Raw genomic sequence first — 27,354 nt, forward strand, 5'->3', positions numbered from 1 at the left:
TAATAGTCTATTTTTGTTGTTTAGACCTATTTTGCATTCATTGATTAATCAGGCTATTCACTTGTTGTTAAATTCAACAGCCTATGTGCAAAATACATACATTTTGGGGAGGCACGATAGCCTATTGGTTAGAGCGTTGGACTATTAACCGAAAGGTTGCAAGTTCGAATCCCCGAGCTGACAAGGTACAAATCTTTCTTTCTGCCCCTGAACAGGCAGTTAACCCACTGTTCCTAGGCCATCATTGAAAATAAGAATTTGTTCTTAACTGACTTGCCTAGTAAAATAAAGGTATACCTTTTTAAACATATGACCATATATTCATCATGATCACCTGAACTCTGTGCCTTGAATAAATATTTCACTAGGGATATTAACATTATTTTACCCAAGGTAGGTTATGCCAGGTGTGGTACTAAACCAAAGCACCACCACCCCCTCTAATACTTCTAATGCGTCTTTGATCCCAGGTTTTGGAAAAAGGCAGCTGCCTGCCGAATGCTCCCTCCTACCACGCAGAACAAACGCTATATTCATCTCTGTGCTACAGCTTGCGAAACTCCCTCCAGGAACTTCTGGGTACTTTTCCCCACCGCTCGAGCGACTGAATACAATGTCATTCATGCCAGCGGGCGAAAACAGGCGAAGTGGTGCCTGGTCAGTTCACCCGATAATGTTGAGAATATGCAGTGTTTTTTGCGCATGGAGTGTACTGTTTTTGACAGACGTCTGCGGGCAGTCACAACGGAGGTACCTCTTCACTTCTTTTATTTTTATTTTTTACAATTGATTATTTTTGGTTTTGCGTTGGGCTATTTGTTAGAATTAACACGTGTGTACTGTAGCCTACAAAGCCTTATCGTGAGGTGCCAATGATCCGTTAGCCTACGGCACAATGAATGAATGAACGGCATCAATGATGTTAAATTGTTCATAACTGAGGAGTTGTTATTTTGGTGGAATCTGCAGTCTGCGCTGTAGGCACGAGGACGCACATTGGCGCATTGCCGAGACAACCCAAGAATGAACACCAACCATTAACGCCTAGGCTTCTGCTCCTTTCCAGATTCCATGATAGCATAGGCTATATATTTTGTATTAGAATGAGAAGTGTCTAAAATATTTTTCTCAATGTTTCCAGACCAACGTTTACATGCGGAGGGAATATAACGGGGGGTTCTGGGGTCATTGGGAGCCCAGGGTATCCAGGGGTGTACCCCCCAAATACCAAATGTGTTTGGAGAATCACGGTGAGTCAAACACACTTGTACCCTACTGTAAATACATGATTCATGTTTTAACAGTTAACAGCACCCATATCAGAGAACTGAAATGCTGCAATGTTTCTGTAATAAAGTACAATGAGATACTAATTCACTAACCCTAACTGTGTAGGTGTAATTCGTAGTCTGATATTTGGCCACTGGCCACACAGCACCCCTCAGGCACTTTGAGCTGCCTGCTTGGCATTTGTATTAACAAGCAGTATGGTTACATGGCTGCAACGAATTAAAGGTCAATCAGAGGAATATTTGTTTCCTCATATGAGTTGTCACATACAGTGCACTTGGAAACTATTCAGACCCATTGAGTTTTTCACATTATGTTACGTTACAGCCTTATTCTATTAAAACAAAACAAAAATGATATCTCATTTACATAAGTATTCAGATCCTTTACTTAGTACTTTGTTGAAGCACCTTTGGCATCGATTACAGCCTCAAGTCTTCTTGGGTATGATACTACAAGCTTGGCACACCTGTATTTAAGGAGTTTCTCCCATTCTTCTCTGCAGATCCTGTCAAGCTCTGTCAGGTTGGATGGGGAGCGTTGCTGCACAGCTATTTTCAGGTCTCTCCAGAGATGTTCGATCGGGTTCAAGTACAGGCTCTGGCTGGGCCACTCAAGGACATTCAGAAACTGTCCTGAGCCACTCCTGCGTGCATTGGCTGTGTGCTTATGGTCATTGTCCTGTTAGAAGGTGAACTGCCACCCCAGTCTGAGGTCTTGAGCTCTCTGGAGCAGATTTTCATCAAGGATCTCTCTGCACTTTGTTCCGTTCATCTTTGCCTCAATCTTGACTAATCTCCCAGTCCCTGCCGCTGAAAAACATCCACACAGCATGACGCTTCCACCACCATGCTTCACCATAGGGATGGTTTCCTCCAGACGTGACGCTTCACATTCAGGCCAAAGAGTTCAATCTTGGTTTCATCAGACCAGGGAATCTTTTTTCTCATGGTCTGAGAGACTTTAGGTGTCTTTTGGCAAACTCCAAGTGGGCTGTCATGTGCCTTTTACTGAGGAGTGGCTTCAGTCTGGCCATTCTACCATAAAGGCCTAATTGGTGCAGTTCTGCAGAGATGGTTGTCCTTCTGGAACTCTAGTGCTCTGAGTGACCATCGGGTTCTTGGTCACTTCCCTGACCAAGGCCCTTCTCCCCCAATTGCTCAGTTTGGCCGGGCGGCCAGCTCTAGGAAGAGTCTTGGTGATTCCAAACTTCTTCCATTTAAGAATGATGGAGGCCACTGTGTTCTTGGGGGCCTTCAATGCTGCAGAAATGTTTTGGTACCTTTCCCCAGATCTGTGCCTTGACACAAGCCTAGCCTTGGAGCTCTACCGACAATTTCTTTGACCTTAAGACTTGGTTTTTGCTCTGACATGCACTGTCAACTGTGGGACCTTATATAGACAGGTGTGTGCCTTTCCAAAACATGTCCAATCAATTGAATTTACCACAGGTGGACTTCTCAAGGATGGTCAATGGAAACAGGATGCAGCTGAGCTCAATTTTGAGTCTCATAGCAGAGTGTCTGAATAGTTTTTATACATTTGCAAAAAAACTAAAAACCTGTTTTCGCTTTGTCATTATGGTATATTGTGTTTTTATTGCTGAGTTTTTATTTTATTAATTTTAGAACAAAGCTGTAACGTAACAAAATGTGGAAAAAGTCATGGGGTATGAATACTTTCCGAAGGCACTGTATACCCCTTATGTGATTGAATAGATTGTAATGTATATTGTATTGGATTGAATGTTGTCCCCAGGTCCCTGAGGGTAAAGTGGTGGTCCTGTCCTTCCGCTTCATTGACCTGGAGAGTGACAACCTGTGCCGCTATGACTACGTGGATGTTTACAGTGGCCATGTGAGTGGCCAGAGGCTGGGCCGCTTCTGTGGGACTTTCAGGCCAGGCGCCCTGGTATCCACAGGCAACAAGATGCTCATTCAGATGGTGTCTGATGCCAACACAGCTGGGAGTGGCTTCCTGGCGGTGTACTCTGCTGCCCAGCCGCATGAGAGGGGTAAGCAGAATAGAATATAGAAGAATAATGTAGTAGTTAAGGGTTACGTTTAACTTGCCTAGATAAATAAAGGTTAAATAAAATGAAAATAAAATAAACGTGCCTTGCTCAATGGCACAGTGGCAGGAGACGGGATCTAGGATCCTACTAGATTTTTTCTGTTGGATTAGTTACCTGCTGGTTGCAGGCTTGCCTCTCTAACCTCTAGGCTATGTAGTGTGTAGTTAAAACTGCAGTCATCTGTATCCAGCCTATACCCAAGCATGTTCAACAGAGCATTAGGGACTGAACCCTAGCCGTGACTCTGCTCGGACTCCACATCGTAAAGACCTCAGATATGTGTGTGCCTGTTGAGTGCTACGGTTCACATTTTAACCAGCTAATTAACTAGCCTCTTAACCGCTAGCTGCCCCAGCAAGGTCGTTGCACCGTGTCACTGTAATAATACTAATATCCAGATGATGAGATCTTAGAGGTCAATTATTTACATCTGAGACTAAAGGGCAGTTCTAGCTAAATAAATCACTCCCAACGGATAGCAGGTCAAGGGAAAGTTGACTTCTGCTTGGTAAGATAAAGTACCAGTGCTCTTTCAGTTTAGACCTCTTGTGCAGTTAAGACGAAACCTGTTGACTTAAAGCTTCCTCGAGGAGGAGGTGAATCTCTACACATTTAACAGCATGACGAATTTTTCACGGCTCATTTTCCAGATGGAGAGCTCTAGGTTCAGACAGGTCAGCGCTAAGCCGTCCCTTCCTCTTCTGACCCAGTGACGTTACTTCTCCCCGAATGAGTTTGTGGAATTTTTGGGGGGCTGAGTGCCTCCCTGAATACCTTCTCTCTGTCTCCGTACCTCTACAGTAGCTGACAGCTGGAATCACTCTTGGTCTGTCAGTTTAGATTGACTGGTGTTTTCCCTGTTCCTGGGTGTGGTTGGTTGAAACTGAAAAGCACCACACAGCACTCCTCCATTTGTTCAATGTCTATTTTAGTTACAGAGTCAAATTGGGCTTGTCCATCTGCCAGTCATGAGGCTGGGAGCTCAGCTGTAGTGCAACTAACTGCTATAGCCACTAACTACATGTTGCAGGAGATCCAGCCATGGTTTTTAAAGATCCACAGATCCCTTGCCAGTCCAAGCAGCTTGTGTGGTTGGTTGATGTGATCTCTCAGATGTGTGATGGTATGCCTGGCATATAGACTCCCTTTTAACTGCACGTTGCAGCATGGGACCAAGGCAGAGGAACAGACCGATGTCTTCTTAATTTACTCATAACCACAAGGGAAGCATAAGACAAGAGCCTACTTTTTCGAAAATGTTTGTTCCATTATGGGATTATGTCATGCGCGTGCACAATGTTCCATCCTTTAACATTCAGAAGGAAGCGATATATCTTGCACATAAACACAGAGTCGCAGGATGATGCCCAGTGGTGCGTCAAATGAATAGCATGTGAAGCAGTACTATCTGGGCAGTATAACTAAACGTTGTAGTTTGACTTTGCACCCACCAGGGGATCAGTACTGTGGCGGTCGTCTGGTTAAACCCTCCGGGTCCTTTAAGACTCCTAACTGGCCCGAGAACGACTACCCTGCAGGGGTCACCTGCTCATGGCACATAGTGGCTCCTAAGAACCAGGTGAGTGTTCGTCTACAGCCAGAGGTTCTTACTTTACTCACAGTTCAACTTGACACAATTGACAGTGATTGAGATCGCCTAAGATGTCCATTTTCACATAATTGCTTTGTGGTTTGCTCTTGGTTAGTGTTGCACAATGAAATGCAACTTCAGAATGTGGGCTGAAAGTAATTTGTTCAGTGTAACGTGTTCTGTGTGACCTGTGTTCTGTGTAACCTGTGTTCTGTGTGACCTGTGTTCTGTGTAACCTGTGTTCTGTGTGACCTGTGTTCTGTGTAACCTGTGTTCTGTGTTGTGTGTGACCTGTGTTCTATGTAACCTGTCCACCAACACAGATTATTGAGGTGAAGTTTGAGAAGTTCGATGTGGAAAGAGACAACTACTGTCGATATGACTATGTGGCCATTTTCAACGGGGCAGAGATCAACGATGCCAAGAGGATCGGGAAGTACTGTGGCGACAGCCCTCCAGCGTACGTCACACACCTGTTTCTACTCTGCATTCATCTAGCTAATGTACCGCTTCGCTTATGACCTTGATCATAAACCTACTAATGCATGATTAACTGTTTACCTAAGCACAAGATATCCATGAGCATATTCAATATATCAACTACTTACCAGGTAAGCTAACATTCTATCTCTATATATCGATCTCCCTCTTCTCTTTCTCTCTCTCTCTCTCTTTCTCTCTCTCTCTTCTCTCTCTTCTCTCTCTCTCTTTTTCTCTCTCTCTCTCTCTCTCTCTCTCTCTCTCTCTCTTCTCTCTCTTCTCTCTCTCTCTTTTTTCTCTCTCTCTCTCTCTCTCTCTCTCTCTCTCTCTCTCTCTCTCTCTGTCTCTCTCTCTCTCTCTCTCTCTGTCTCTCTGTCTCTCTTCCCTCTCTTCCCTCTCTTCTCTCTCTCTCTCTTTCTCTCTCTCTCTCTTTCTCTCTCTCTCTCTCTCTGTCCTTCTCTCTTTCTCTCTCTCTGTCTCTCTCTCTCTCTCTCTCTGTCCCTCTCTCTCTCTCTCTCTCTCTGTCTCTCTCTGTCTGTCTCTCTCTTCAGTCCAGTATTCTCTGAAGGTAACCAGCTCCTGATCCAGTTCCTCTCAGACCTCAGTTTAACAGCAGACGGGTTCATCGGCCACTACAAGTTTAGACCCAAGAAGTTCCCCACCCCCACGGTACCAGCGACCACCACCACCCCAGCAGCTACCACCAGACCCATACGTAGGTAGCTCCTTTTTCTAATGTTTAATCCAAACAGGACATATGTGTAACTCTTCGCTTGTCTTGACACATCTCTTCAGTCTTGTTGTTACAATGTAAAGTGCTTTTAGCACAATATGAATCCAATTCATCATCATCATCTCCAGGCCACATGGGTGTTTGGTCCATTTGATCTGCTACTAGGAGTTGTGGATTTAGAGACAGATTAGATTGCCTGGTCCCAGTGGTCTTTGCTGATGCCAACATGTGGTGTAGCTGCTGTAGCTCCCTCCCTCCCACTAGGAGAGTGGCTTACAGGCATTTTCATTAGCCTGGTTCCAGATCAGATCTACCATGGTAGTGGCTGTTGACCCCAGGATGAAAGGCAATGGAGCAGACACCCAAGGCTGGATGGCTGTTAATCTTGTCCCTAGCCGGCTCTATCTGTAGCAATTGGGGACGAGGTTAGATGCCAGTCATAACATCAGTCCCCTCTAACTTATCACTTCCATGTATTCTTTTCTAGTTTTTTTTTGTCTTTTTAAATCTGTGATTTCTCTACTATGACAGAGTTATGGGGAAGGGAAGCAAGTAGTCACTCCAAAGAGACACCTTGTTCCTTCTTACTCAGACAAACGAATGTGCCGAACCTCCTAAAGGCACCCATGCATGGTTGTTTGAGAACACCAACTCTCTAAGGCAAGGCCTGTTCCTAGACAGGCTTCCCACAGTCACTGACACTTAAAGAAAGATACATTAAATGTTTTATTTTACCCTCTTTTTTGATCTTGTCTCATCTGTGCAACTTCCCAACGAGCTTGGGAGGTGAAGGTCGAAGGTTGGGAGGTGAAGGTCGAAGGTTGGGAGGTGAAGGTCGAGTCATGTGTCCCCCGAAACATAAGCCTCCTAACCGCGCTTCTTAACTTCCTCCCGCTTAGCCCGGAAGCCAGCCGCACCAATGTGTCGGAGGAAACACCGTTCACCTGACGACCAGGGTCAGCCTGCAGGCACCCGGCCCGCCATAAGAGGTCGCTAGAGCGCAATGAGCCAAGTAAAGCCCCCCCCGGCCAAACCATTCCCTAACCCGGACGACGCTGGGCCAATTGTGTGCCAGCCTATGGGACTCCCGATCATGGCTGGTTGTCATACAGTCCGGGATCGAGCCCAGGTCTGTAGTGACGCCTAAATACGTTCCAATTGACTAAAAATGTCTGTAGACTGTTTTGCTGCTCTCAAAGATGATCTTTTAATAAAACATTGATGAAATGCCACTGATTAGGCTACTGTGCACCTCCGCTGGCAAAATTGATGCCATAACCAACATAACCACAAAGATCAGTTTATCTCCCGTTACTCTGACCGAAATTGGCAGTTTGGTGCTCGTTTTTAAGGACACATCTCAAATAGTTTCACCACTCCCATCTCAGCGCAAGCAAGCTGATGTTAGACAGGTAAATGACCAACCCTGGCACAAGGGCTGGAGAATAGCTGAGCGCGGCCTTTTTACAACATGCATGCATTAGACACTTGCCCCTCCTTAACGCCAGACGTAAGTAGAACCCGATACCTTAAGCATGATGTGAATTGTAGGATTCTAAGTTTCCCACAGTTTTCAATGGGAAGTGTTCATACTAATTCATTGGCCTGCGATTGATTTCAATTCATTCCCATGTGAAACAAAATCAACCCAAACCCTACTTGCTAGCATCCCTTGAATGTTGAAGAAGAATGTGAACTAAGTAACTATATTTTCCTTTTCTCTGTGTCTCCCCAGCCCTGAAGTACTCTTTAGCTCTGTGCCAGCAGAAATGCAAAAGAAGTGGAACCGTTGAGAGCAACTACTGTACCAGTGACTTTGGTAAGAGAGATCCTATTCCCCTACAGCTAATGCTACATATATTACTATGGCTGACCTGCCTAAAGCCGCCACTACTGCCGTCATAGATACTAAGCTACAGCAACAAACAACAACAGGTCAACAGTGTGTGTGTGTGTGTGTGTGTCAGTCAGGGGGGTGGGGTGGGGTGGGAGAAAATTGTCCAACATTAACCCCAGCATCAAACCAGTCCATATGAGCCGTCCCTCTCTCAACAAACCCATGTTGTCGTGATACACTATCTGCGTGGTTTCAGCGCTTCTGAAAAGCGTCCTTGAGGGTTTTCTGACAGGGCAGCCCAGTGAATTTGTGTATGGGACTGACACAGATCTCTTCGTCTCATAGAGGTAACACACATGCCAGAGAAGAGCCTAACTGTATGTAAACTGCTGCTAAATGAAGGTGTTGATTCAGCCAACGTACTCCATGGCCTTAGCTTGCTACCACAGTATTTAGACTAGCTCTGTGATGTTTTTCTCCGAGTAGATGTTGATGGAACGAGGCAGGTATTTTAATAATTGCTTTTCCTAAGGGATGTGAGGTCAAATTTGCATGGAAAATGAAGACCAGTCTGTGAAGACCAGTAATTTGGTGTTCGTGTCAAAATGTCTTGTATAATACAGTGGCAGACAGTCTGCAGTCATATCAAGCCAAGGGTGTTGCATCACAAGTTTTAATGACTAGGCCTGACACAAAAGGACCTAACAGAAGACCCGGCCTTTCCTTCCTGTTTACACATTGATCTGATCATCTTATTCAAAGCTATTCAACCAGTACATTTTGCAAGCCGAGCATCAGAGTATTTGTATAGAAAGATATCCAATCTCGATCATACAATATTTGGTCAAGGCAATTACAGGGCTTACAGGCTGTTGAACGTTATACACCACCATTTCATAATGATGACACAGTTGTCAGACTTCCACTCTAAGTCGATGTTGTTGAGTGCTTGTTGTTGAGCCATCTAAACTCCCCATGTTTCTGTGACAGTGATAACAGGAACTGTCATCACGGCGGTGGTGCGAGGAGGCAGCGTGTACGCCACCATCTCCATCATCAACGTCTACAAAGAAGGCAACCTGGCCATCCAGCAGGCCGGCAAGACCATGAGCACCAAGATCATCGTGCTCTGCAAGAAGTGTCCATCCATCAGACGAGGTGAGTAGTAGTACGGTGGACCACTGCCAAAGGACTCTGGGGCTCACTCTCCACTAGCCTGGTCCCAGATCTGTTGTCTCCTTCTATAGCCTGGTCCCAGATCTTTTGTCTGTTTCGATAGCCTGTTCCCAGATCTGTTGTCTCCTTCTATAGCCTGGTCCCAGATCTGTTGTCTGTTTCGATAGTCTGGTCCCTGATCCGTTTGTGCTCTTGCCAACTCCAACTCAAGACAATGTGGTTTGGCGTGACAAGGAGTTGGCATGATAGCCTGAGTGCCAGTCTGTTTTTGCTAACTCTCCCCTGGATATAGTCGTCCGTTTCTCTTGCTTAAGTTTCAGACATTCACCGTGACACGATAGCACAGGTTTTAGTCCATGATTGTATTATTGAACCATATGTTTTTATTTCAGTTCAAATTCTACGATTGAGTAATACTGACACGGTTTCAAGTGTGGCAATGAGTAAGCACTTGTAACAGCGGCATGTTCCAAATGTACAATATACATAAGAAAGAGGTGGTTCGACATACTACTTGGTTTATGGCTCTGAGTTTGCCTCCATTGCTGTAACCTATCTTCAAGCTCACCCGAAGGAGCTTGACCAAGGTCTGAGGTAAGCAGCAAAACTCACTGTGCAATAAGATCTATACCTTCCCCCTCAGCCGCTGATTCACACTGTGAATATATACAAACATACTATACAGTACTCTATACGTTTATAGATGTACAGTTGAAGTGGAAAATGTACATACACCTTAGCCAAATACATTTAAACTCCGTTTTTCACAATTCCTGACATTTAATCCGAGTAAAAATGCCTTGTTTTAGGTCAGTTAGGATCACCACTTTATTTTAAGAATGTGAAATGTCTGAATAATAGTAGAGAGAATGAGTTATTTCAGCTTTTATTTCTTTGATCACATTTCCAGTGGGTCAGAAGTTTACATACACTCAATTAGTATTTGGTAGCATTGCCTTTAAATTGTTTGACTTGGGTCAAACGTTTCGGGTAGCCTTCCACCAGCTGGGTGAATTTTGGCCCATTCCTCCTGACAGATCTGGTGTAACTGAGTCAGGTTTGTAGGCCTCCTTGCACGCACATGCTTTTTCAATTCTGCCCACATATTTTATATAGGATTGAGGTCAGGGCTTTGTGATGGCCACTCCAATACCTTGACTTTGTTGTCCTTAAGCCATTTTCCCACAACTTTGCAAGTATGCTTGGGGTCATTGTCCATTCGGAAGACCCATTTGCGACCAAGCTTTAACTTCCTGATTGATGTCTTGAGATGTTGCTTCAATATATCCACATAATTTTCCTGCCTCATGATGCCATCTATTTTTTGAAGTGCACCAGTCCCTCCTGCAGCAAAGCACCCCCACAACATGATGCTGCCACCCCTGTGCTTCACTGTTGGGATGGTGATCTTCGGCTTGCAAGCCTCCCCCTTTTCCTCCAAACATAACGATGGTCATTATGGACAAACAGTTCTATTTTTATGTCATCAGACCAGAGGACATTTCTCCAAAAAGTACGATCTTTGTCCCCATGTGCAGTTGCAAACCGTAGTATGGCTTTTTTTATGAAGGTTTTGGAGCAGTGGCTTCTTCCTTGCTGAGCAGTCGATATAGGACTCCTTTTTACTGTGGATATAGATACTTTTGTACCTGTTTCCTCCAGCATCTTCACAAGGTCCTTTGCTGTTGTTCTGGGATTGATTTTCACCTTTCGCACCAAAGTACGTTCATCTCTAGGAGACAGAACGCATCTTCTTCCTGAGCGGTATGACGGCTGCGTGGTCCCATGGTGTTTATACTTGGGTACTATTGTTTGTACAGATGAACGTGGGGCCTTCAGGCGTTTGGAAATTGCTCCCAAGGATGAGGCAGACTTGTGGAGGTCTACAATTTCTTTTCTGAGGTCTTGGCTGATTTCTTTTGATTTTCCCAGGATGTGAAGCAAAGAGGCACTGAGTATGAAGGTAGGCCTTGAAATACATCCACAGGTACACCTCCAATTGACTCAAATTATGTCAATTAGCTTATCAGAAGCTTCTAAAGCCATGACATAATTTTCTGGAATTTTCCAAGCTGTTTAAAGGCACAGTCAACTTGTATGTAAACTTCTGACCCACTGGAATTGTGATACAGTGAATTATAAGTAAAATAATCTTTCTGTAAACAATTGTTGGAAAAATTACTTGTGTCATGCACAAAGTAGATGTCCTAACCGACTTGCCTAAACTATAGTTTAACAAGAAATGTGTGGAGTGGTTGGAAGATGAGTTTTAATGACTCCAACCTAAGTGTATGTAAACTTCCGACTTCAACTGTCGCTATAAACATATATGGAACCCAAAGGAGAGTTGACGCTGATGTGCTACCTTCCTGAATGTCTCTGCCGTTCCGCCACTGCATTCAGGCTCTTTCTGTGTGATCTCACTAGGCCTCAACTACATCTTCATGGGCTCAGCGGACGAGGATGGGAAGGGGAAGATCGCCCCGCATCACTTCGTCATGGCCTTCAAGGCTAAGAACCAGAGGGGACTCAACGTACTGAAGAACAAACGCTGCTGAGATCAGCTACGTGCTGCCTGAGTCTCCACCCAACCACCATGCCCCACCCACAAAAGGGTGTGGCTGTTCTTGTTAGTCTCTGCCCAGCCTTCCCTGGCTCCGCCCATCATTATCTATCATCCTTCACCACAGGACTAGTCTACAGAGCCCAGGCTGTTACTGCCTGGAGGTGTCTGGCTGTCTCTTTCCTTTGTTTTGGTTTTCTATGCTGTTTTTTTCTCTTTCCTCTGAACTGGACCTGTTTTGAGTGCAATGTGAAGAATGAGTGTGATAATTGAAGAGTGGGAGGAGAGGAAGAGAGACCGATAGTAGGGGGGGGACTCACCTGGGTCACGTTCAGTTTGAACAAAACAGGAGAAAATGTTTTGAAACTAAATACTACCTAAATATGTCCAATGAGAGTGCTCATGTACCTTTTCTGTTTCAAAAACATTTTCTCACGTTTCAAGCCCACTGAACACAACCCAAGTGTCATGAGTGTTGGCTTGGATCAAACATCAGACAGGAAGGAGTTTGTTCGAGGAAGTACATTATTGAGGACGGGGTGTTATAGTTTTATGGACAGTGTTTACAAACTGCTCTTTATTTCCTATGTTCACATTGAATGGACAAGGTTTGGGAGGTATTTTATGTGGTGTCGATAAGTGCAATAGCTGAATATATAGCATTCCTTTTGAAATGATTTGTTTTCATGCTAGTATTACGGTTAGTACTGTCACTTATTAGCCAAAGCTTTTCACAATGAATGGATTCAACAAAGCACTCCTTATCACTATGTCAGCTTGGTTTGTAATGCATGTAATAAAGAGATATGACATGAATTACAATATAAAGTATTTTCATATGATTCAATTGGTAAATGTTATTTATATTTTATTGTTTTCATCTGACCAAATAAAAAACAAAAATGAAGTTTATTTTAACGAGGTGGTTCTTCACATGGAGTGTCATCATTCATTCATTGACAGCCCAGCAGTGTGTTGTAATATGTCACGTTAACAGTGCATAGAAGAGCCTCCCGAGTGGTGCAGCGGTCTAAGGCGCTAGAGGTGTCACTACATCCGGGTTGGATCCCGTTTCCTCCGACACATTGGTGTGGCTGGCTTCCGGGTTAAGCGAGCAGTGTGTCAAGAAAGCAGTGTGGCTTGGCAGGGTCGCATGGCTCGCGACCTTCGCCTCCCCCGAGTCCATACGGGAGTTGCAGTGATGGGACAAGACTGGAACTACCAATTGGGGAGAAAAGGGGATAAAAAACAAACAACTAAACAGCGCATATCAGAACATAAATAACAACATTTATATCTGGCCTACATAGAGTGTGGTAACTATGGCCAGGTGTGAAGGCAGCTGTTAGTAGGGCAGTCATGAACGCTCCACTGAGCACTGGGAATGGTCAGGTGTGTTTTGACCAGGGAAGTGCTGGCTCTGAACAGTGAGTAACATTCACAGATATTTCACAATTAAAACCAACTGTCTCCGTCCTCGTGCCAGCTGAACATGTGATGCAACTCAATATTTATCGTTTCTCACTGCCAAGACAAAAAGTCACAGCCAGTCTGTATTTTCCATTACATTTTATTAAGTCCATTGTTGAAAACAATGACAATTTTAGAAAACAAGTAGGATGACTGAATATTATTACATAAGGGATCTGGGTGAATCTGGAGACTTTGGTGCAGAATATATATATATTTCCAGTGGAGTTCCAGGTTTAAATGTCTCTCTGTGACTGGACACAAGGTCATTTCTGAGCATGCTAGGGTCAGAGATAGGACCCCCTGGGTGAAGAGGCTAACAGAGGTGGTTGGGGTTGATGTTGGGGTTGAAGCCAGTCTTAGCTGGCCGGTTGAGGTTGGGTGCAGGTTGAGACCAGATCAGTTCCAGCTCCAAGGGTAGAACATGGTTGGGTTGAGGTTCAGATCAGGTCAGTCTTAGCTCCGGGGGTAGAACATGGCGTACTTGGAGGTTCTGAATCCCAGCAGGTCTCTCATCTCATTGCGGAACTTGGAGAGGTCCTGCCGCAGGTCGTTGAGGTTCTCTACGGTGGCCTGGTCGGTGCTCTGCATCTTCTGCCTGGTGGACGTCAGGTAGCGATGGACAAGGCAACACATGATCTTCTGGTAGTTCTCATCACGCTTCCGCTTCAGGTTTCTCCACTCCTGGATGGATGGGACAACAACAACATGGGAGGTTAGGACTGGAGACTGAACCCAGTGTCTACTTATCTGGATGTCATGGGAGGAGAAGATGAGAAACGGTCATACATGTAAAGTATACAGAGGTATCACTTCTTGATTGGATAGTGTCCCGCCTCTCTTACCTTGAGGCTGTTCTGTCTCTTGACCTTCCCCGTGGAGGTGTGGGAGCAGATCCATTTACTCATACTGGTCAGAAGGTAACACACTGTCTTGGGGGAGGGTAGGATGTTGAAGGGCGGCGGCAGGGTACACTTGTCGTCAAAGTAGCTCAGCCACAGCTTGGCGCGGGCAAACTTCCACTCCTTATCCTCGTGGTTCTAGGGGATTCGGGCGGTTTAGAGGGAAATGGGAGATTTAGGAAATCACTGAGAAAATAGGGGAACGTGTTTATCGACAGAGAAATGTTAAGAAATCACTACCATCTGTTAGACTGAAGTGTTCTTGGAGTGGATTTGTGTTTTTCATTCAGAATGATGATTGTTGAGTTGATGATGGGTAAATGTAATTTATGAAGCATTAAAGTTGATTAATTGATGTGAATTATAAGGCTGATCTTTGCCTAAACTCCAAACACTGAATCAAAAAATAGTACTCCAAATGAACACTTAGACACAGTGTTATAGACAGACCAATCAAATCCTATTGTTTTTGTTGTTGTTGTAACTTGATGGACAATGATGGACAATCTGTGACTTGCAGTCACTTCAGGCCGGGTTACTGACAACTGCTGATGCAAATCAGGCTTTAGAAATAAATTGGACTGATTTAAATGGTTAATTGATTGATCGCTTGATTGACTTACAGCGATCTGCCTGAAGCTCTTGTGGAGCATGGCGACCAGCAGCTTGGTGAGAACGATGACCACCACGATGTTGTACGTGCCCACGATGAGGGCTCCCACAAATGACCTCAGCTCCTCCGTGTAGTTGATCCGGGTCACGAAGAGAGCCACGTGGGCCAGAGAGAAGATGTACCAGAACAGTGCGTAGCACGTTCCCATGAACCTTTCAACATGAAAGTCAGAGGTTAAAGGTCAGAACACGAAGTAACAGGTACAGTACCCATGAATCGGTCAACAGGAAGGTTATAGGTCAGAACAGGGAGTAACAGGTACAGTACCCAAGAATCTGTCAACAGGGAGGTCATGGAAAATATAATGACATATACAGTAGAACATTGAATTATTGGATCTCTATGGGTCAGAGGTTAACAGTCAAAACTGGTACCCATGAACCTGTGAAACAGGGAAAGGGGAGGAGAGAGAATTTAGGTAGACTGTACGTACGTGTGGAAGGCGTCGTTGCTCTGCTGCTGACAGAAGATGCCCTCACAGTCTTTGGCGGGACTCTTGGCCGGGTCCTTCTGATCCTTCCCGTAGAGCTGCGTCAGGCCGATGGTGAAAGAGATGAGCACCAGCAGAAACAGACCCAGGAACTTACCAAACTCCTGCAGCATCTGGCCAACGGAGATCTGGGAACACAAGAGCCCTCTGGCATGAGCTAAATTACCATCTTCTGACCCAGAGGTAACTACTACCTGAGCTTGTCCAATAATAAAACAAAATAGTTCATTTTCCATTGCAAAATATTTTTGTTACAGTGTGCGACTCCTGATGAACACAACCCTGGACCAAAACAGACTAGCTAAGAACACAACCAACCACCCAGGTCAAACAAGTCCAGGGATAGTAGTGTGTACTTATGCCTAGTAAAGAAAATGTCCAAAAGAGCTACATTGGAAAGCAAACCCCTTTCATTAGGATGTCTATCTTTAGAGTGAGCAAATAAACATGGTCAAATAGTTATTCTCTGTACCACCTACTGAAGAGAACTGTTCTGTTAAAAACAACCTTGACAAGCAGATACCCTAGCGAGTTGAGGTAGCACACAGATAAACATTGACCAAGCTGAAGGACACTGAAACTGTTCTGAGAGCAGGGTTTAAGTCTCTATATATAGCCCTGAGAGCATGGCTGGTGGTTTTTATTTATCCAGACCTGTAGCTCCCTGGCCCAGGTCTAACCATCCCAAACACCCCTGTCCCACATACACACAGATGGTCCAGTGTGAGAGAGACTTCAGTCAGAAGACTCACTCCCTAACCAAGAGCCAACAGGAGTCGAGAGGGACGACCACAAGGTGCAATTCGCCAGGTTGTTTCGGGACAGAGAGAGAAAGAGAGAGAGCAGCTCCTCCATTAGTATGATTCATGATCTTGTCACATGTGAATCTCCCCAGTGGTTCCCCTATCATCTGGTGCGGCGGGTCCCTCTACTCCCTCCATCCCTCTTAGAAGATGGCTGATTTAGTTGCTGTGGAAGTTCCCTGGTCTCAGCATGATCTGCCTGGCTGTCAGCTAGCCTCTAACCTACTATACAAACAGAGCAGGAATATAGGGGGTCAGGAGCTCTTAACGCAGACTTGGGGGTACTGACGCAGGAGGGGAGGGGTAGATACACACACCTTTAAAACACACCTACACACACACACCGACCCTGAAATGTCATCAGAGTTAGACACCTACACACATAATCCAGTTAGACTTTGGCCCTGAGGGACCTCACTCTGAAAAAGGGATGATTCATCTGTACCGTTCCAACTAGCTTTCTCTCACACCCCCCCCACCCCCCCCCCCCCCCCCCACACACACACACACCCACCCACCCACACCACACCCCCTCACACACACACACACACACACCCACCCCCCCCCCCACGCACCCACGCACGCACACACACACACACACACACACACACACTTTCCACCTAGGAGGGCCTCTGTGTGGGGTACTTCCTCTATAGAAGAGTGAGTTGGCCTCTCTGGGTAGGATGGAGTAACCAGGCAAGTATTCATTACTCCTAACCACACTATAACCACACTACACCATCAGTCTGCAGTGGGACTACTGTCTCAGTGCTTTTGTTTGTGTGTGTGTGTGAGAGAGAGATAGTGAAAGAGAGAGACAAAGTATTTGTACATACAGAATGTGTGCTCATATGTTAATGTAAGTGGTTGTTTGTGTGGCATGTGTGTACACGTATGTAAATGTGTGTCAGACAATCATTGAGGGGTGTGTCTGCCATGTGAGCATGTGTGTGTAGGTACACACAGCCAGATAATAACTTTTCCATTCGCCCATGCCAGACAGTGATGTCACAGTTCCAGCTTGAGTGCATGTAGATAGATAGATAGCTAGATAGCTAGATAGATAAAAGAGAAGGTCAGAGAAAAAGAGAGACAGAGAGCTAAAAGAAGAGCGAAAAAGAGATATAGAGAGATATAGAGAGAGTGACTGACAGAGAGAGAGAGAGAGAGAGAGAGAGAGAGAGAGAGAGAGAGAGAGAGAGTGAAGCAAGGTGCACTCTTAGAAAAAAGGTTCCAAAAGGGACAGCCAAGGAACCCTTTTTGGTTCTAGATAGCACCTTTTGGTATTAAGAATATTATTCCAATCCACAGGAGAGTCCTGCTGTTTGATAGGAAACCCACAACAACCCTTTCACATAATAACAGGACATAGGAAATAGTCATAGGAGCAGAATTACCTCATCAATCATTCATAACTGCTCATATTATAATTAATTGCCATATTACCTTATGTCCATAAATCTATCCAAATTGAATAGAGAAAAGGAGATTCCTGGCCATAGGAAAATAGGAAATACACACACAATGGAGAGAGCTGGGACTTTGATACTAGCTGGCAGGCTGAGACAGCAAGGGAGAGGTTGAAGGTTTCTCTAATTAAATAGAGACACCTACTCCATGGCACTACACGAACTCCAGCCGAATATTCAAAACAGACTTTGGGCCCAGTGTTGAGGCCGGAGGACAGAGTTGGGAGGAGAAACAATGGCAGAATGAATCTGTATTAATTGGGATGTTCACCAGGGAAATAGTTCCCATGTGAGGTGATGATAGAAGGATGATGTTGGTGATTGTGCTCCTTCTGCTGCCCGTGGCAGAAGTGATAGCTAATGTACTGTGAGTGTGTGTATGTGTGCGTCTGTTAGTTGGTGCGTGTACCTGCAGTGGGCCCAGTATTGAGCTGGTGGTGTACATGAAGAACAGTCGTAGGTAGCTCAGGACGTTAGCGAAGGCAAACAGCCCCTCAGCCACAAGGATGGGGTGGAAGGCATCCCAATTTTTCCTCTCTGTGTCCTCCACGTTCTTAAACTGGCACAGAGGAGATCACATTAGTACACAAACACACACACACACACACACAGACGCACACACAGACACAGACACACACAGACACACCTTGCTGTGAGCCACTATCTTGAGGGCGAAGGTGGACAGGTAGAGAGAGTTCATGACGAAGCTCAGCTGATTCCTCGACTCATCCAGGAAGTCCTCCAAGCCTTCGTACCATAGACGCTTCACGTCCGACCACACCATCCCTAGAGGGAAGGAAAGAATTTACCATCACCAAACAGAGTGAAAGGTAAGTACCAGGGGTTTTCAAACTGGGGTACGGGACGCTCCCACAGCCTCCACAAGGCGGGGGGGTCCATGCTCCTGACATCAGTCAATTTTTATTTATTTAATAAATCATTTTGATAGTAACCCTCCAAAAGGTCATTCATAAACCTTTTTACTTTCCATATATTCATAGTAACGAAGCCAAGTTTTTGGTATCCTGGGCTTCAGGAATGTGACTGAAAAATGTCTTGAAAAAGGAAAAAATGTAACTGAGAAAAAAGTATGCGGATACTGGTGAAGAAATGGCTTGGTCAAGGCTACGACTGCACCAGTGTAATGAGTGGAGCTTACTCAGGTGTTCAAACGCTCATATCAAACCGAGAACCTAATGCTTCTGTAGTTCTTTATGAGTTTTAGTTTAGACAAACTATCTCTCCGCAGAAGTGACAGTTACAGGGATGGTAAAAACAGCTCGGTTGCCGTAGCAACCTCAGGGAAACTGGGCAGAAGGGACTGGTGCCTCAAATACAGCAGATCTGTAACATCTCAGGTGCATGTGACAATAAAACATACACACTGAGTGTACAAAACATTAAGGACACCCCCCCCCCCCTATACCCCCATACCCCCAGAACAGCCTCAATTCATCGGGACATGGACTCTACAAGGTGTCAAAAGCAATCCACTGGGATGCTGGCCCATGTTGACTCCAATGCTTCCCACAGCTGTTTTAAGTTGGCTGGATGTCCTTTGGGTGTTGGACCATTCTTGATACACACAGGAAACTGTTGAGCGTGAAAACCCCAGCAGCATTGCGGTTCTTGACACAAACTGTTGTGCCTGGCCCCTACTACCATACCTACCCAGGTCAAAGGTCATTCCAATTCACCTTCTAAATGGCACACACACAGGGCACACTCCATGTCTCAGTTGAGCTAATGTTTTCACACTTTTACAGTTAGTTTTTTGTACAATATGATATAAAACACAAGAAAAACAGAATTTTGACTGCACTGGGCCTTTAAAACTGCAACATTTTCTCTCAGCTCCACGCTAAACTGTGTAGAATTGACCATATTCAATCCACCAAACAGAAAAATTAACAGAGTAATGGGAAAGGCATTTTGTGTTCACCCGCAAGGTTCTCATTCTTGACATTTTACAATGACTTCCAGATTCAACAGGGAATGCCGTAAGTTATCCCACAGAGAGGCTCCTGGGATTGGTCAGTCTGAGAAATAGAAACCACAGGATTTATGTGTGGAATCTCTACGATCCAGTGAGGTGGGGTTTAGAAGTATTATCCTCCTGCGTGTGTGTGTGGGGGGGGGGGGGGATTCATGAAATAATTTGTATTACAAAACCCTTTCTGGGTCCTAATGGTACCCACTGTCTGGAACATGAATAGGGGAATGCAGGTTTCTAGTGTATCAGGATTTTTCACACCAAATTTACACATCCGTGGTTTTGGTCAGGGAATCATTGGAGCTTATTAGAATTTGTTTGGGTGATTTCTTTTTTGGTTAGGGTTGTATCTGACCACACGCATACAAAGACACAGCTGTTTGTTCACCCACACCTGCCCACAATTGCTAATAACCAGTGGTGGAAAAAGTCATCAAAAGTCACACTGTAGTAAAAGTAAAGATACCTTCATAGAAAATGACTCAAGTAAAAGTGAGTTTAGTGACTCTGCCAGTTCAGAGGCAGTAGGGATGATCAAGGATGTTCTCTTGATAAGTGCGTGAACTGGACCATTTTCCTGTCAAAATGTAACAAGTACTTTTGGGTGTCAGGGAAAATGTATGGAGTAAAAAGTACATTATCTTCTTTAGTAAAAGTAAAAGTGGTACAGATACCCCCAAAAATGATTTAAGTAGTACTTTAAAGTATTTTTACTTAAGTACTTTACACCACTGCTAATAACCCATCTGCAACCTCCCGACTATATGTGATAAAGTGAAAATCTGGGGGATGCACCCAACCCTAACCAGGTAATAATAGAAAATGTGCAGTACAGTCAAATATGGGATAATTCATTTTTGACAGGTCTTAAAGATAAATCTATGTTTCTGATTATAATTTGCAAAATTTTGGTAGGCTATTAGTTAGTCAACTTGTCTATTATTAGATACATGCAACTTTTCTTCTGTTACTACTTGTTGCCCTGGAAGACTAAATAAACCATTGCTCACCAGAATCATGGCTTACAGTGACAGAATGTAATCTAGTTTGTAAAATCATCTGTAAAATGTGTTTTGGCTTTCCTCTTTCTCTCACGCAGAAAATACATTTAGGGAGAAAATGTAATAACAAAAAAAAAACTGGAAAGATTTTCCATACAAAATTTCCAAATGACATCAGTTTGACTGGTTTTAAATAAGTTAACTTAAGTTTGGCTTGGATGTATATTTAATGTGGTTGAAATACTATCAGCTTTTATGATGTTGATTAAGACTGCACCTTTATAGACGGTCCCTAACCGCACATTATAACAATGTTATAGGCCTACAGTCAGTGTCCAAACAGGTCCGTGTTCCGTGGACTGGAAAATGTTCCGGGAAGCCTCAGATAATAACATCGATTTTTACGCTGCCTTGGTGAGTGAGTTTATAAGGAAGTGTATAGGAGATGTTGTACCCACTGTGACTATAAAAACCTTCCCTAACAAGAAACCGTGGATTGACGGCGGCATTTGTGCAAAACTGAAAGCGCGAACCACCGCATTCAACTATGGAAAGAGGTCGGGGATACGGTCGAATATAAACAGTGTTGTTATTCCTGTTTGGCCCTGTCCGGGGGTGTCCTCGGATGGGGCCAGTGTCTCCTGACCCCTCCTGTCTCAGCCTGCAGTATTTATGCTGCAGTAGTTTATGTGTCGGGGGCTAGGGTCAGTTTGTTATATCTGGAGTACTTCTCCTGTCCTATTCGGTGGCCTGTGTGAATTTAAGTGTGCTCTCTCTAATTCTCTCTTTCTTTCTCTCAGAGGACCTGAGCCCAAGGACCATGCCTCAGGACTACCTGACATGATGACTCCTTGCTGTCCCCAGTCCACCTGGCCGTGCTGCTGCTGCAGTTTCAACTGTTCTGCCTTATTATTATTTGACCACGCTGGTCATTTATGAACATTTGAAAATCTTGGCCATGTTCTGTTATAATCTCCACCCGGCACAGCCAGTAGAAGACTGGCCACTCCACATAGCCTGGTTCCTCTCTAGGTTTCTTCCTAGGTTTTGGCCTTTCTAGGGAGCTTTTCCTAGCCACCGTGCTTCTACACCTGCTTTGCTTGCTGTTTGGGGTTTTAGGCTGGGTTTCTATACAGCACTTTGAGATATCAGATGATGTACGAAGGGCTATATAAATAAATTTGATTTGATTTGATACTCCTTCCGCAAGGCAATCAAACAAGCAAAATGTCGGTATAGGGACAAAATGGAGTCTCAATTCAGCAGCCCAGACACAAGACGTCTGTGGCAGAGTCACCAGCCATGTCACGGACACCGATGTCTTGCTTCCAGACAAGCTAAACACCTTCTTTGCCCGCTTTGAGGATAATACAGTGCCACTGACGCGGCCCGCTATCAAGGACTGTGCCCCCCCCCTCTCTCCTTCTCCGTGGCCAACATGAGCAAGACATTTAAACATGTTAACCCTCGCAAGGCTGTTGGCCCAGACGGCATCCCTAGCCGCATCCCCAGAGCATGCGCAGACTAGCTGACTGGTGTGTTTATGGACATATTCAATTGCTCCCTATCCCAGTCTGCTGTCCCCACATGCTTCAAGATGGCTACCATTGTTCCTGTACCAAAGAAGACAAAGATAACTGAACTAAATGACTATCGCCCCGTAGCACTCACTTCTGTCATCATGAAGTGCTTTGAGAGACTAGTCAAGGATCATATCACCTCCACCTTACCTACCAAACTTGAGTTTGCATACTGCCCCAACAGGTCCACAGACCTATCCCATCTGGACAAGAGGAATATCTATGTAGGAATGCTGTTCATTGACTACAGCTCAGCATTCAACACCAGAGTACCCTCCAAGCTCATCATTCAAGCTCACCCTCCAAGCTTAAGGCACTGGGTCTCAACCTGCCCTGCGTAATTGGGACCTGGACTTTCTGACATGATGCCCCCAGATGGTGAAGGTAGGAAACAACATCTCCACTTCGCTGTTCCTCAACACTTGGGGCCCACAAGGGTGTGTGCTCAGCCCCCTCCTATACTCCCTGTTCACCCATGACTGTGTGGCCATGCACGCCTCCAATTCATTCATCAAGTTTGCAGACGACACAACAGTACTGGGCTTGATTACCAACAATGACGAGACAGCCTACAGGGAGGAGGTGAGGGCACTCGGAGTGTGGTGTCAGGAAAACAACCTCTCACTCAACGTCACTAAACAAAGGAGATGATCGTGGACTTCAGGAAACAGCAGAGGGAGCACCCCCCTATCCACATCGACGGGACAGTAGTGGTGAACGTGGAAAGTTTTAAGTTCCTTGGTGTAAATATCACGGACAAACTGCAATGGTCCACCAACACAGACACCGTGGTGAAGAAGGTGAAACAGCGCAGCTTCAAACTCAGGAGGCTGAAGTAATTTGCCTTGTCACCTAAATTCCTCACAAACTTTTACAGATTCACAATCGAGAGCATCCTGTTGGGCTGTATCATCGCCTGGTATGGCAACTGCACCGTCCTCAATCACAAGGCTCTCCAGAGGGAAGTGCGGCCTGCCCAACACATCACCAGGTGCAAACTACCTGCCCTCCAGGACACCTACAGCACCTGATGTCACAGGAAGGCCAAAAGGATCATCAAGGACAATAACCACCTGAGCCACAGCCTATTCACCCCACTAACATCCAGAACGCAAGGTCAGTACAGGTGCATCAAAGCTGGGACAAAGAGACTGAAAACAGCTTCTATCTCAAGGCCATCAGACTGTTAAACAGCCATCACTAACATAAAGAGGCTGCTGCCAACATACAGACCCAAATCACCGGTCTCTTACCTGTGTCACACGGCCATCGCTCATCCATATATTTTATGTACATATTCTTATTCCATCCCTTCACATTTGTGTGTATTAGATAGTTGTTGTGAATTTGTTAGATTACTTGTTAGATATTACTGCGTTGTCGGAAATAGAAGCACAAGCATTTCGCTACACTCGCAAAAACATCTGCTTACCATGCGTATGTGATAAATACAATTTGATTTGACTTGAGGTAGACTACTATTCCATTTAACTCATCTAAACAGTACAGTTCCCTTGACGTGCTAGTTGAAGTCCCCGCCTTGTGACTATATCACATATACTGTAATATAGCCGGCACTGCTATCATCCACATTTACCACTTCACCAAATCTTTTCCAAACATTAGGCTACTTTTCTGGCCCTCCCTCGCAGCTTTTCTCTTATTGAATTAAACTCTGACAGTGCTCTTTTTGCCTCAGTAGATCAACGTGAACTTTTTTCTGCCCAAGTTCACAAAATCATTTGGCAATTGGCGCATTTGGCAGTTGACATATCTCATTTTGGCATTAACGTGAGGCATCTGGCTCCTGGGATTAACAGAATGTGGGAAAGAGAAAGAGGGATGGAGAGAGGGAGGGATGGAGAGACAGAACAATGGAAATGAAGGGAGGCCATATACTAAAACTGCTCCCTAGACACTGGAAGGAGACACACATCTGGAACTAAAAGGGCCAATAAAAATTCTACAAACCCAGTATTCGCCTTAGAATTTCAGCAATAAGAAACAACAGTAGTAAGAGTCTTCAGAAACCATACAGAATAGCAGAAAAACACAAGTAATAGGAAACAAGTATCTGTTATTGAACTGCAATCCAATACTTTATTTACATTTACCTACGCCATGGCCATTTTAATAGTCAAAATTGTTGATGATTTTCATTAGGTTGATCTCGATCTTAATAATGATTTTGATCAATAACTGATTTGATTACATGGAAAAAGGTTTCAGCAAACTGTACATGGATGGATGTGTTGGTCTTGTTGTATTAGTTAAGGAGTATTCCTCCCTCTAGTGGGCTATTTCTGTCTCCTCAAACCACTAAAACCTGTATCCAAACTCCTCTATCCTATAGCCTCAAACAAGCTTCCTCTCCAGACAGAAAGGCATGTAGAGTAGTGTTCGCTCACTGCCAAGCTACAGAATTAACTAGATAATAGACAAGACACTGTTTATTGACATGATCTGTGAGCCAATAGGACCTGTGCTGTACTTTATATATTTAATTTCCCGTCTAGAAAAGTAATTTGAGCAATGAATCAAAAGAAACAAGCACGTAGCAACTACAGAAAATACTAGAACAACTATATCCCACTCTACCTCTCACTCTCTGTCTCCCTCACATCTCTTTACCCTCTCTCTCTCTCTCTCTCTCTCCTTTCCTCTCCTCTTTCTCTCTCTCTTCTCCTCTACCTCGATGGAGGGAGCAGAGAAGACAGGAGAGGAGTGGAGGGAAAAAGGAGGGGAGGGAGAGAGTGAAGATTCTCTCTCTCTTTCTTTCTACTGTGTCTGGTATTGAAACAGACTGATTCTCCAGAGAGCAGAGGGATGCTAGAGAGAGGAGACTAATGTGGGAACACAGGCCATTACACTGATTGGAGGATCATGTTAATGTTTTTTGGGCAGCGGAGAAAGGAGAGAGAGAAAAAAAAGAGGAGATTAGATGAGAGGAGCAGAGCAGAGAGGAGAGGAGTGGAGGGAAAAGGAGGGGAGGGGAGAGAGTGAAGATGAGAGGAGAGGGCGAGGGATGTGGAGGAGCAGAGAAGACAGGAGAGGAGTGGAGGGAAAAGGAGGGGAGGGGAGAGAGTGAAGATGAGAGGAGAGGGCGAGGGATGTGGAGGAGCAGAGAAGACAGGAGAGGAGTGGAGGGGAAAGGAGGGGGAGGGGAGAGAGTGAAGATGAGAGGAGAGGGCGAGGGATGTGGAGGAGCAGAGAAGACAGGAGAGGAGTGGAGGGAAAAGGAGGGGAGGGGAGAGAGTGAAGATGAGAGGAGAGAGGGCGATGTGGGATGTGGAGGAGCAGAGAAGAGAGGAGAGGAGTGGAGGGAAAAGGAGGGGGGGGAGAGAGTGAAGATGAGAGGAGAGGGGCGAGGGGATGTGGAGGAGCAGAGAAGACAGGAGAGGAGTGGAGGAAAAGGAGGGGAGGGGAGAGAGTGAAGATGAGAGGAGAGGGCGAGGGATGTGGAGGAGCAGAGAAGACAGGAGAGGAGTGGAGGGAAAAGGAGGGGAGGGGGAGAGAGTGAAGATGAGAGGAGAGGGCGAGGGATGTGGAGGAGCAGAGAAGACAGGAGAGGAGTGGAGGGAAAAGGAGGGGAGGGGAGAGAGTGAAGATGAGAGGAGAGGGCGAGGGATGTGGAGGAGCAGAGAAGACAGGAGAGGAGTGGAGGGAAAAGGAGGGGAGGGGAGAGAGTGAAGATGAGAGGAGAGGGCGAGGGATGTGGAGGAGCAGAGAAGACAGGAGAGGAGTGGAGGGAAAAGGAGGGGAGGGGAGAGAGTGAAGAGGAGAGGGCGAGGGATGTGGAGGAGCAGAGAAGACAGGAGAGGAGTGGAGGGAAAAGGAGGGGAGGGGAGAGAGTGAAGAGGAGAGGGCGAGGGATGTGGAGGAGCAGAGAAGACAGGAGAGGAGTGGAGGGAAAAGGAGGGGAGGGAGAGAGTGAAGATGAGAGGAGAGGGCGAGGGATGTGGAGGAGCAGAGAAGACAGGAGAGGAGTGGAGGGAAAAGGAGGGGAGGGAGAGAGTGAAGATGAGATGAGAGGGCGAGGGATGTGGAGGAGCAGAGAAGACAGGAGAGGAGTGGAGGGAAAAGGAGGGGGAGGGGGGGAGAGAGTGAAGATGAGAGGAGAGGGCGAGGGATGTGGAGGAGCAGAGAAGACAGGAGAGGAGTGGAGGGAAAAGGAGGGGAGGGGAGAGAGTGAAGATGAGAGGAGATGTGGGGCGAGGGATGTGGAGGAGCAGAGAAGAGAGGAGAGGAGTGGAGGGAAAAGGAGGGGAGGGGAGAGAGTGAAGATGAGGAGTGGAGAAAAGGAGAGAGGGAGAGGGCGAGGGATGTGGAGGAGCAGAGAAGACAGGAGAGGAGTGGAGGGAAAAGGAGGGGAGTGAAGATGGGGGAGAGAGTGAAGATGAGAGGAGAGGGCGAGGGATGTGGAGGAGCAGAGAAGACAGGAGAGGAGTGGAGGGAAAAGGAGGGGAGGGGAGAGAGTGAAGATGAGAGGAGGGGAGGGGGCGAGGGATGTGGAGGAGCAGAGGGGAAGACAGGAGAGGAGGGTGGAGAAGGAAAAGGAGGGGAGGGAGGGCGAGGGGGGAGAGAGTGAAGATGAGAGGAGAGGGCGAGGGATGTGGAGGAGCAGAGAAGACAGGAGAGGAGTGGAGGGAAAAGGAGGGGAGGGGAGAGAGTGAAGATGAGAGGGCGAGGGATGTGGAGGAGCAGAGAAGACAGGAGAGGAGTGGAGGGAAAAGGAGGGGAGGGGAGAGAGTGAAGATGAGAGGAGAGGGCGAGGGATGTGGAGGAGCAGAGAAGACAGGAGGGGAGGAGTGGAGGGAAATGTGGAGGAGCAGAGAAGACAGGAGAGGAGTGGAGGGAAAAGGAGGGGAGGGGAGAGAGTGAAGATGAGAGGAGAGGGCGAGGGATGTGGAGGAGCAGAGAAGACAGGAGAGGTGGCTGTCCTGAGAAACCAATAAGTAATTCTAGTGTCATTGATCGAGGATGTGGAGGAGCAGAGAAGACAGGAGAGGAGTGTGTGTGTGTGTGTGTGTGTGTGTGTGTGTGTGTGTGTGTGTGTGTGTGTGTGTGTGTGTGTGTGTGTGTGTGTGTCAGAGAGAGAATAGGATTAAGGTGTGGGAATGTTCCCTGCTGTTGTTTCCTGGTGCGGTTGAACTTCGTGAGCCAGGTAAACCAAAGATAATCCCTCCTCTCCCAAATTCTGAAATGGGTGATCCAGGTAAACCAAAGATA

The 27,354-nt window shown here is 45.8% G+C and overlaps 2 protein-coding genes across 2 annotated transcripts in view; one reads left to right on the forward strand and one right to left on the reverse strand.

Moving 5' to 3' along the window:
- The first annotated feature begins 495 nt into the window (after positions 1 to 495).
- On the forward strand, positions 496 to 12,665 carry LOC135522709 (procollagen C-endopeptidase enhancer 2-like). The gene is made up of 9 exons (XM_064949228.1): positions 496 to 750; positions 1,142 to 1,250; positions 3,049 to 3,304; positions 4,819 to 4,943; positions 5,279 to 5,415; positions 5,987 to 6,150; positions 7,904 to 7,987; positions 8,996 to 9,163; positions 11,609 to 12,665. The coding sequence occupies exons 1-9, from the start codon at positions 614 to 616 to the stop codon at positions 11,737 to 11,739; spliced, it is 1,311 nt and encodes a 436-aa protein (XP_064805300.1). The 5' UTR covers positions 496 to 613; the 3' UTR covers positions 11,740 to 12,665.
- A 633-nt stretch (positions 12,666 to 13,298) lies between these two features.
- The window catches only part of trpc1 (transient receptor potential cation channel, subfamily C, member 1), a 48,483-nt gene continuing 34,427 nt past the window's right edge, over positions 13,299 to 27,354 (reverse strand). The window contains exons 8-13 of the mRNA XM_064949226.1: positions 18,198 to 18,337; positions 17,961 to 18,110; positions 15,223 to 15,407; positions 14,740 to 14,941; positions 14,060 to 14,254; positions 13,299 to 13,898 (exon numbers count right to left, since the gene is read on the reverse strand). Coding sequence (XP_064805298.1) covers positions 13,671 to 13,898; positions 14,060 to 14,254; positions 14,740 to 14,941; positions 15,223 to 15,407; positions 17,961 to 18,110; positions 18,198 to 18,337 — 1,100 coding nt within the window. The 3' untranslated portion in view covers positions 13,299 to 13,670. The remainder of the gene's footprint in view (positions 13,899 to 14,059; positions 14,255 to 14,739; positions 14,942 to 15,222; positions 15,408 to 17,960; positions 18,111 to 18,197; positions 18,338 to 27,354) is intronic.

Source organism: Oncorhynchus masou, chromosome 30, assembly GCF_036934945.1.
Source record: "Oncorhynchus masou masou isolate Uvic2021 chromosome 30, UVic_Omas_1.1, whole genome shotgun sequence".
NCBI lineage: Eukaryota > Metazoa > Chordata > Actinopteri > Salmoniformes > Salmonidae > Oncorhynchus > Oncorhynchus masou.